General features: G+C 32.8%; 1 protein-coding gene across 2 annotated transcripts in view; it reads left to right on the top strand.

Moving 5' to 3' along the window:
• Window positions 1-12,185, top strand: part of Sarm (sterile alpha and armadillo motif) — a 164,193-nt gene that overhangs the window by 76,771 nt on the left and 75,237 nt on the right. The window contains exon 1 of one of the 2 annotated variants that reach the window (XM_088233919.1): window positions 1,301-1,978. The exons of the other annotated variant lie outside the window; for it this stretch is intronic. Coding sequence (XP_088090045.1) covers window positions 1,976-1,978 — 3 coding nt within the window. The 5' untranslated portion in view covers window positions 1,301-1,975. Of the gene's footprint in view, window positions 1-1,300; window positions 1,979-12,185 lie in introns of those variants that run through there. 2 annotated transcript variants of the gene reach the window in all.

The following is a 12,185-nucleotide window of genomic DNA, read 5'->3' on the forward strand; positions in this document are numbered from 1 at the left end:
ATTTGATATGAATATTTTCGAAGCTAGTGTACTAAAAGAAATATTGTTTATTTGGTTATTAATGAATTTTTTCTTATTATGAATCGCTTTTTTAATTTATAAGATTTCTAACTTGTCTAATTTTAATATTTTATTTTCAACATGAAGTACTTTTAATTAATTATTAATTATTTTGAAACATTATTATAATTAAAGCACTTAAGTGTTCCTTTACTCCAATATTAAAGTTTCGAAGAAGCTTGTTTGCTTTAAAACCGGTCGGCGGAAAAAATAAATAATTTAGTGGTTGGAAACATTTTTTTTATATTTATTTTATTATGAATAAATATTTATATCAAGGACATTGAACACTACTGGGGCCACGAAAGAGACATTTTTCTGAGCGAAAGTCGTTAGTGCTTTTAGTATAAAATAATTCAAATTACAGGAAAACCACATACGAGCATATAAAGTGTTAAATACAAATCATGGTGAATAGGGCACTGCTTAGGTACTTAAAATGCAACGGTATCTTAACAATTAGTTATTACAAAAAAGTATAATGATAAGCCGATCACTTCAGTGTCAATACAAAAATTATGAAATATTTCAGTATACGACGATTTATAAATAATTTCAGGGCGAACTTTCCTGGAAACGAAGGTGAAGCCGATATGAAAGTATTTTTTCAAGGGTGTTTACGACCGTATTTTAATTGTTCCCTTAATGGCTTTAGAGTTATCCTTGAATTCAATGTATAAATAATATATTTATATATAACATCAAATACTGAATTAACTGCCCCCTTTCAATGGACTAGAATTATGGTATTATGTATATAATTTTAATTTTAAAAACTATGCAGTATTTTAACGATCCTTAATTATTCTTATGGATCGTAAAGTCTATTTCGAATGTTTGCTGTTATGAAATGGTAATAAATAACGACACGGCATTTCGATTGATTTCTGTTGTAAAATATTTTTAAAACTCGATGTAAAATGCGGTCAAAAAATTCATAAAAGTCTAGTCTAAATGAAGCTACGAAGGTTCATTCCATCGCCATCGCATGCCATAAATCAAATAATGCACACGTGCGCTCCGCGGAGGAACTCGAGAAAAAGTTTTACTCTATTCAAAACTTCAAAACCCGTTTGTAGTGAAAACGGCGGAAAACAGAGGTCTCGCTCCCTCCTCCGGCACGCATGCGCAGTACCGCGGCTCTACCGGTTCTCCTCACGCCCCTCTTCACATATCCATCCATCGCACTCGCGCAATCGCCAATCACACTCTCACGAGTCACGAATACGAAATACGAATCAAACAGTATCACTTGTGGCGCCGGGGACTCCGCTCGCGCCCATCGCCTTCTGTCCCGCGACCGGAAACTTTTCTCGCGTCCAAATGTCAACTCGGCACAAGTCTCCGCTGCACCTTTCGCAGACCGACGTGAGAAGCTCCCCCCCGCGGCACTGAGATGAATATGAATAGCCACGGCGAACTTGCCGCGACAGAAAGTACCCGAGCAAACATTCGCGATGTTACTTGAAGCGTGGCTGCTGGCTCTAAATTAAAACTAACATAAACATTGTTCACTTCGAAAGATAATCAATTCTGCTTCCTATCGGATCGAAGCGTGCCTTTACGAGTGCTGTGCAAATTGTAAATGTCGTTCATTGTGTCGGTACAGAGGTTGGGCGACCGGTTGCTCTATACCTGATCTGTCGGCGTTGGCGGTATATTCTATATTACCATTACGTTTATTCGAATGGACCGCATTCTTATTCGAACGGTTATCGAGGGAGTGCATCGTGAAACTTGTGCGATACAACAGTAAACTTCTTTCCCCGCGAGCGCTTATCTGCGTTTCGAAGTGCAAACAGTAAATGCCATCGACTCGGCTTCTGGTCAAGATCTCGGATCCGTCCGACGAAGCCAGTGCCCGGTGAATAATAAGTGTCGTGAGAAACTTTCGACCGCAGAGGAACAGATCCGGATGGTTAGTATTTATACCGAGCTTCGAAACGGACCTGTAAACCTTGGATTCCATTTCTTACTGCATTGCCAGCGAGACCGAGTTTTCGTTCTATTCCGCTAGAGACAGCTGATCACGATTTACAATCTCCGGAAATGGCGAGACCCAAAATGATACTTTCATATCGCACCTTTTAATCAATATTTTCTCAAACCAAAGAACACGTTAATAAATAAACGAGCATTTTTTCAGTTTTAAACTATGCTAGTAAGTATTAATAGATGTTTTTAAAATAATTACACCGGACAGTTCATTGCCAAATAACTTGGCTTTGCTTGTCAACAGACCGAGTTGCCTGTTGCTAATTAGTTGGTCGCGCGTGTTTCTTTCTGCGGTAACTGAAGATAAATTATCGAGACGCAGAGTCATATGCGAGGTTCAGAGGTCAGAGCTATTGCACCAGTGCTGTTCTATGTCCTTCGGTAGAACAGAGCCGATTATCTGTTATTGTGAATCATTCTACTCATTTTTCTTCGTTTGAGAGCCGGGTGTTTTTTGTCGGCAAACATCGTTTTGTTTTCAAGTGGATATTTCAAGGTCGATTCTTTTGTGGATAGCTTAAAATAATGTGTTCGGTGTCTAAAAGTTCTAGTTCCTAGGTATCTTAGTAAAGCAAATATCAATGTCTGCCGTAGATAGCAATTGTGGTAGAAAGTTTACTATCCACTTTAAATTCTATTTGCGTGTATCACATTACAGAGTCCTAGTTCAATGAGCACTTGCGATGCCGAGAATACTACGACTTTTTTTCCGTATTACACCATTTTATCGATAATCGATTGTGCATTGTTACTATTGTTTTAAATTTTACACGCGACAACGATATAAACATGCGCACTATTTCAGTGTCACCTGTCGTTTGTGATTCTATTCGTATTAGCTTACGATAAAAAAGCCAATTAAGAGTCAGGCAACTTCCGAAAATGTGTTCGCAATAATCGTTAAGATTGCACAACTGATCGTAATACATTAAACATCGAACGAATCAATTAAAGCGACATGTGGGAGATAAATTATAAGTGGGACATGTCGGTAATTGTGCGTTATTGCTACACATCCGTTAAGTTTAATCCAAAAAAGTTTTATCTTTGATCAAATATTTTTTTAAGTAAGTATAGACATACAAAAATAGAGAACAGATCAAATAACAATTAAAAAAATAGTGATACTTATGAGTACTAAAATACAATTATAAATGTGTACCTGGGATTGTAAAGGATTAGTAAGCTCTGTAGTAAAATTCCATGCCTTTATGGGATACTTATTAAAAATTAAACTCATAAAACTGAAAATTTGTTAGAAGTGATTTGAACATACCTATTTAAAAATCACAGAAATGATAACGATGTTATGAAATATATTAGTTATATAATTACTTTAGTTAGTAGGTACAAACATTCTGTTTTTTCTGGGTTTTGGGTGTTTTTTTTCTGTGCTGGCATATTTCCCACGTGCTAAATAATTTACGAGAAATGATCAAAGTCCAGTAGCTCATTCCCTACCTGCAGATTTTCGTCTCATTCTTAAGTCTAATCTCACGAGAGCTTATCTTCATTGCGCAACAGTAGTTCCTCAAACTTTACGATAACTTTAATGGAACAGGCAAGAACGTTGTCATAAATCACAATCGTTAACACAGTTACAATAACCTATAATGCGCAAATGTTACCCAAGGTGGATATTATGTACATCAATAGCTGTCTCTGGACATCGCCATAAATTATCAGCACTAATACTGACTGTATTATATTATAGAATTTACCACACATCAACTATACAGAAGTATACTAACTAAGTATGCAAAAATAAGCATTTTACTGTGGTTTGCAGAATATAATTTAATCACTTCTTTTTTAAATTAGAAAAATGTTCCAAGTGTTATACTTGTTTTACTGTTTTTACTGTGATACATCGCCTATGTTACTTCAATACTTTTTTATTTATTGTTAATTTGCTGCATACCTTAATTTTTTGTTTAAGTTTCCTATGTTATTTATTTATTTTTTGCTGATTTTATGTACCTATCTATATTTTCTTTACTTGTGTCCAGGTGTTTTGTATTTTGTTTCATTCTATTTGTTTTTTTAAAAATTATTTTATACTTTGTTAAAGGCGTAACCCGTCGAATAAATAAAGAATAATATTTATAATGTATATTACCCTAAGTACATCGATCGATGAAATCGCTTTATAGTTAGCTCAAATATAAATAAATGCTGAAATAAAATAAATAAAACAACTTTGTTTTTAACCACTAATTTTTATTTTTCACCGACCGGTTTCAAAGCAAACAAGCTTCTTTGTCAAGGTTTACGTAAACTAATTAGTTACGTAAACCTTGACAAAGAAGCTTGTTTGCTTTGAAACCGTTCGGTGAAAAATAAAAATTAGTGGTTAAAAACAAAGTTGTTTTATTTATTTTATTATAATGAATAACCACAAAGTTAGTACTTCAAATATAAACTTTATAAATAAATGCTTTTATCTCATAGTATGGTGGTAAGTGTCTGTCAACCACAATGCAGAAAGATCCTGAACTTTCGACTGTTTATCATTCAATTATAATAATTTTAAGCCATTTGCCTTTTTTACCTTCAATATAATATTATTATTCTGGACTCTTCTACTTATTTTAAAGACTAATTATTCTTCTTTTTTTCTAAAATTGTTGTGTTATGATTATTAAAACCTTTGAAACCAATAATGGCATTAGAGCTTTAGAGTCAAACGTTTAATTTGAAAATTACGAAAAGTTTGAATGATTGTGTTTCAAGTTTTATAAGCTAGAAGCTAAGTTTTATTTATGTGGTATCAACCCCTGTTTTACGAGTTTAATGTTTTTGGATGTCTTCTTTGCAAAAATTGAATTTTGCACACCTGTATAAAACTAATAAGCATGAAATACAGCGACGTGTTGCTATGAGTCAGCTGGTGAAGATTTGAAAAAAATGCAGTATAACCATTAAAACCAAAAAGAGGCTGGTGAATGCATTGGTTTACTCAGTGTTCATGTACGGTGTGGAGTGTTGGACACAGAGAATCTAAAAAAAAAAAAAAACGAAGCTTTCGAAATGTGGTGTTTGCGGTGAATGCTGCGGATTCCGTGGACAGCCAGACGTTCAAATATGTATCTACTCCAGGAACTAGACATAAAAGAAAGACTTGCATCCATGTGTGAGAAAACCTGCAGTTCTTTGGACATATTTCCAAGGGGAAGTCTGATAGTTTTAAGAAAACTATCCTCTTGGGAAGTTTCGAAGAGGCAAGATCGCGCAGACGTCGAATTATCAGAATTATCACCGACGAATGTATACCAAAGAGCACAAGACCCTTCCAGGTGGAGAAAGACTGTCCACAGATGAGCCATGCCTGGAGTCAAGCGTGATCACCATCCTCAGACTCGAGGCACGGATTGAAGAGATAAAACGAATGATTTTGCCTTTTTATGACAATGGATTGATATACGCTAGCATAAATCTCTACTAATGCTCTACTGGCCTTGTGCTCTTGCATCATTCGGTGTGGATAACTGAATAGCGACGAAGTCTTAAAAATATATGCAGACTTGTCTTTTAACACCGTAAATACGTTAATTTTGATTATGAATAACCATAAAGATCAAGACATCATGAAACATGGCTTTTAGGTATTTTATATCTTTCCTTGTGTAGGCCAAGATATTGTCTGTAGGTGTTTGCATTATTTCTAAGTACGTTTGTCTTGGCTTTCCCCTCTTTATCTTCTCCCCTCAAACGTTCCTCCAGCGCCATAATATTGATTAAATCAACCATAAAGTATTTCTTTATTTGATTACTTAAAGCAATATTCCCTCCCACCAAATACCACCTATGGAGGAGATTAATCTTCTACTCGGTATTGGTTATCGGCTATTGCAATCATGCCTTCGGAATCTCCAAGCGGCTATTATACCTGAGAAAATGTCTTTACTTGATCGCGGATGTTCAAGCGAAGAGTGATTCATCTTCTTGTGATGCTGCTTGGTGGATGGTGTGTGACGTCACGTGATGCCAAGATCACGTCACACATTTTAACCTGTATTTCTAAGATCTATTTCCGAATGAATGGTAGGTAGTTGCGAAACCTTTTTCGATGTTCCCGTTTTTTGTCTTCGTTATGATAAACTAATAAATAATGTTGAATAATTGCCCGCTAAAGTAGAATGCCGTGTTCTGAAGAAAAGTACTAGTTCTTAATTGTGTATGTGTACTTTATTGTTCAATCATACTATTATAATTTTAATAACTCGGCTTTTTCCCATTGGCCTCAGCTAAATTAACGTTGATTTCTCAAATGAATATTTTTTCATTTACCTGCATATTTTTTAATAAAAAAATCTTAGACCAAATTAAGGATCCTTTGAAAAATATTTAATGTCATTTTCTTAAGGTTGTCATAATATAGTAATATCCAATAGATCAGTGGCGGCTTTCCCTTATGTCCATTGGGTCAATGACTCCCCAAAACATGCCACCAATCAAAATAATTTACCTAAAATACATTATAAAGAAAGTATATAATACAATGCAATTAGGTTTCACAATATTAAAAAAAAAAAAAAAACATTCATTCAATTATATAAGGCCCGATTAATCTTTTCTGTTTTTATAGATGTTTTCTAGAATACTATTTTGCGCCGTCAAACATTTATGTTATGTCGATACGCGAGTCATTTCCGTAACTGTCCCAAAGCTAATTATCTTTAGATTTTCTCATGAGAAAGAAAGAGATGAAACGTCTCGTAGGTACATGAACATCGAAACATTTCACCCAAAATTAGTTCGAACGCGGGCATTGTCTCCCTAGAGATAACAATATGAAACAAAAAAGATAAGAATAAGATTGATAATAAAAATAAAATATTGGCATCGGTCTAGACTGGAAGAGATACGATGATAAATGAATTAGTATGTATTTTACATACCTATACTGAACAGATATGTAAATACTTTTTAAAGATGGACGAGAAAGTTCAGTGCTGCGGGATATTGGGTATAATTTTTTTTTTTAAATGTGCTGCAACACAAGTTCTTCCGAATCGACCAATGATAGTGTTGTGATAGATTTTCGGTTTCCATAAAGCCGACTCACCAATCAGCAGAACTCACCGACATGAGCTTGTAACGTCATGGGCGAAGTAATTTCAAAATTACAAAACTTTAAAAAATCATGGCGTTGATAATGCAATTTATTTATTTTGAGAGTCTATTAACGATTTTTTTTTTTTTAATAACGCACTGGACTTCCTCGTTGTGAAAGTTTCAGGCAGTTATTGCGCTTTTATCATTGATTTGTTTAAGTGTCAATTTTCACACCATTCACACACTCATCATTCACGCAGTATTTCAACGTCTAAATTTAATTAGATTTCTACAGCAATTTTATTGATAAACCTCCTAGGGTTAAATACGGCAATTGCCTACTAAAAATTTGTTCATACTGAAATTAATATTGAAATTTATTCTTGTTTGTGCTCCTACCATGTAGTAAGGTATGATTAACCAAATCGGTGATCATTTTATCTGTCTACAATTTAGATTATTCTAAAACACATTGATTTACTTACAACAACGAACAACTCTTGAACTCAACGGCCTTGCCATGAGAGATTCTCCCACGGAACTAGCATCTAGAGAATCTAGATGAGGCTGGCGGTTAATTTAAATTCTATTTCTCTTCATTTGCCATTAATATTAATACCGAGCATTCATTTACCTGCCTGTCGATTTTTTACGCCATATTTATCTTTTCGTGGCGTGTGTTGCGGAATGCCGTGCAAGAAAAAAACTAGATACACTGGTAACTTCGCTTCCTAGAAACGATACCAACTCTGCATTTTTATTGGTCAATAAATTAAAAATTGTCGTAGCAAATTAACGATGGATTCATAAATTTTTAATCCAGTAAATATTATGAGTATAAATGTCGCTAATGCTAAATAAAAATGCACTGTAGGAAGAAAACGTATCTCAAGAGATGAGAAGTCAGGGCTTAAAAAAGTTTTATTTATTTAGTATCATACGTAAAATTATACATTTATACAAAGTTACTTTGACTATCTAACTAGGGTTATTTACCCCGTTCTAAGCCAGTCAAAAAAATACAGTAAAAATCATTTTTTAAAACCCAGTAAAATACGTAGTTAAAACACAAAATACATAGTAAGGAACATAGTAAAATACATCTTTAAAAAAAATATATACGGGAGTTGCTTTATTATTAAATAATTAAATTATCGTTAAATTTATCTAAACTACAAGGATCAGGAGGGATATACTAATGTGGGCTAATCAGAAACTTTTCAGCATTTGCTCACGTGGAGAGGAAACCACTTTTTTTATTTTTTATTTATTTATTTATTTTTTTTTATTTTATTTAATAGCATAAGTATACATTTTTACAATTTAAAAAAAAAATTCACTTGTTATATTTTTTACTAAAACTAAAATCCCACCAAGCCACTTTTTGTAGCTTGTTGGTGAAGATTATATTTATACTGACTTAATAATATTATTTTCATTTATAAAAACAATGAATGACAGATAAAAATTAACAGCCGGAAAGATCAGAATAAACATGTTTATACAAATAATAATATATAAATTTATTTTTTAAATACAAGAAAATATATTAAAAATTAAAATATTTACACCTAAGCTACTATTCATATATAAACTCTTGATTGAGTAGCCACTCTCTTATTTTGCTCTTGTTATAATGTGAGTTAAATTTAAGTTCTTTTGGTAATAAATTAAAAATTCTAGGTACCAAATATTTGAGAGTTCTATTTCCATATTTATTACATACTTTTGGTACTACCAAGCCATCATTTGACGTGAAGCGTGTATTATGGTTATGTTTGAGAGGAAACTTGAATGTATTACTATTAAATTGTTCCAAAATGATGAAAAGCCACAGTAGTCCTCGAATAGGCAGAGTTTTGATTGTTTTGTACAGAAGATCATTATCACTTCTTTGTTCGTAAATCTCTGCAGGTACAATTCGCTTAACTATAGAATACTGTAGACCCTGGATCATTTTAATACAACTTAAAACTCTTCAGGAGAAGCCGGCCTGTTGGCAGTAGTCAACAGGCCTTCCGTTCCACTAGAGGAGTGTTCGGCATTTTGTTCCATACTTTGGTTTATTTTACCAAATTGCCTGCACTATATTGATCATGTATGATACTACCTCTCGTGTGAGTCCTTTATTACCTAGGTAAAAGACATTTAAATACTCGTGTATGTGTATAGCGAAAAAGTTATAAGCGTGGCTCTACTGTAGCTCCAAATCCTTATTCAGATCGGCTACGGACAAAGTAAAATACAATGATGATAACCAACCTCCACCTTGGAGTGGCACCACAAAAATTAGATAGATTACTAAGTGAAACTGTATATTATTCTCTTAACTTTCAAACAGCTTCCTATCATAATTATCATTACAAACTATTATAGATCACATATTTTATAATTTTGTATCTCCATTACCTTATTGTTTATTTGTATTACCTTATACTTGTTTTTATTTGCTTTAATACTCAATTATGGTAATTACACCGTAAGGCTGTAGTCGGGTAAAACGCACGAAAAATTAGGAAATCATACGGTTTTGCTATTTTAAAACGAATGTATTTAAAAATCGCGCAGTAATAAAAAATTTAAAAAAAACATAAATTAGACAAAAAAACATTTTTTTTAATGTACTTCTATTAATAAATATAGTTAAAAGTTTTATATAACTAAAATATTATTACTTTTCGACCGACGGATTACGCCGTTTCAAATGTAGACTAAAATTTGGTATCTTGATTCTCATATATAGACTTAGATTGAACTAAAATTTGTTGTTACGATTTAAATACACAATATTGAATTTGAAAAAAGCGAAAACAAAATCTTCATTTTTTGTTTTTGAAAAAAAATACAACCATTTTAAATCACATAAATTTTTGTGACATTTTTCTTTATTTCTACGTAAAATTATGCCTTAAAGGCCCTTACCGGGACCGGTTCAAATTATAAGTTTTGTAAAAGGCAATTTTGCTGTATAGGTATGTTAATAAAAAAAACCTTATTCACATATTTACAGTTATTTTGTATTTTTTATTTATTCTTTCTTCGTGATTATAATGCTTGATTTTTTTCTTTCTGCTTAATTTATTTACTTTGTTTCCTTTACAGAATGCATTTAATTTTTTTATATCATTGCATTTTTTGTTTATATACTTACAATTTTTTGTGTTTACCTTCATTTTTCTTATTTTATTAAAATTTCATATTCCATTGATTGATTTGGTGTTTATTTTGTATAACACCTAAAAAGTACCACCTTCCCTCGAGAGTAACAACAACACTAATAATTGTCAACAATATTTTGAGTTTGTCCAAATTTTTGTAGACAAGGACTGGATTCAAAAATTCTACAAAAGCCTACAAAAATTTGGACAAACTCAAAATATTGTTGATAAATTACCTGGTCCATGAAGAAGTATAGAAATTGAAAAAATAACATTTTCAGGCGTTGCCTAGTATGTAGGTGAAATAATTCAATTAGATGAATCTCACCTGCATAAATAAAGGTTTCAGCTCTTTAACTTCACAAACATCAAAAGATGAAAGATTTGAAGGAATATAGATGTTCAAATATAGGCAGAATGTTACACAGTGTGTAAAGTGGCCACTTAAACCAGCCATTGACAGGTCATAAGCCCTGTAGATGCCTAGACTTCTATATTACCTTTTCTTAAATGTTCTTCATCTCTGTTGTAATATGTTAACTAATAATTGTAATTAAATTTAAGGTTTTTCCAAGAAAAATCCGGTAAATTACCGAATTCAATCAAGGTTTTTCGGTATTTCATTTTTAAGCCTGTATTTCTTTTTGATGATAGCTTTTGTGGGGCTTTTATGAACCAGAAGATTGTTATTTTAAACATTATTCTGAAAGTGTACTTTAGATATCCTACTACCATATTTATCGTTCAGAAAAATGAAGGGATATTTGGTTTGTGAAAAATAAAATCCGTAGTCTTAAATAATCATATATAATATTTGAGTTCGATAAAAAAAAACTATTGAAAGTTATCTAAATGCATTCAGCCTTCAACCTCGGTTCATATTTGTTATATTATGTCATTTCACATTATTTGACAAGATACATAGTAATATTGAACATCACCTTGTCATTGATTTCCAGAAATATCGTCACACGGTTCTGACGTAATACACACTCGTACATATTTGGATGGAGAATCTCGCTTCCATAAAAGGCAATTCAACTTTGGGTCAGCGATTTCAGTTAAACGTATAAAAAACAAGCCGTGGACCACTTCAAATTGGTTAAAAACATCACTTGCAGTGTGTGCTAAAGCTCCGAGCTAATATTAAGTACCTTATTAATCGGTTGAAATTAAGAAATGAATTGATTCACGTACATGGCCCTTAGGGCGAAAAATAAATAAATAAAACATGAAGCAATTCATTACGACGAAACTTTGTTCTTTTTTTGGTGCGGTTAAATAATTGCCGATGAATGTGGAGCAGTGTACGTTCAGGACAAGAAAACCTGATGCTTTGGTAAAGTGGGTAAAGGCTCTTGAAATCCAAAAGCAAAGTGTGATTTGGCAATATTCTCACAAAGTAAAATCACCACGCACCCAAAATTCCTCTAGGAAACCCATTATCAAAACAGAACATTTTGCTGTATGCCCTAGCGAGGTGTGATTTCCAAATTCGGAAGTAATTGGGTGATATTCAGATACAATATTTGTAATGCGTTGTATGTGTTGAATCCAGCGTCTGTTAATCATATCCAACAACACTCCCACCCTTTTTTGGAACACTCCCAAGTAAACTCTCGCGTTTGACAAGATATTGATTAACTCATTTCATATTCCTCTTCAGATCTATGTATTTATTTTATAGAAACATTCAGTCAACAATGATTAAATTACATAATAAACATAAGGTTGAAAGACAGACTAGCGAAGTTTCTAAATAATATTCATACGTATTAAATTATGGTACAATCTCAAATGTGTGCGTGCGTATATATGTATATATACGTAAGAGGGTATGAGTAAGTATTCAGGTGTGTGTAAGCATGCGCATCATTAAAAAGCAAGTGGGAGTGTATCGCAGCCAGATAAAAT

The sequence above is a fragment of the Micrasema longulum genome, unplaced genomic scaffold (genome assembly GCF_059751315.1).
Source record: "Micrasema longulum isolate JH-2025_06_02 unplaced genomic scaffold, ASM5975131v1 h1tg001163l, whole genome shotgun sequence".
Taxonomy (NCBI): domain Eukaryota; kingdom Metazoa; phylum Arthropoda; class Insecta; order Trichoptera; family Brachycentridae; genus Micrasema; species Micrasema longulum.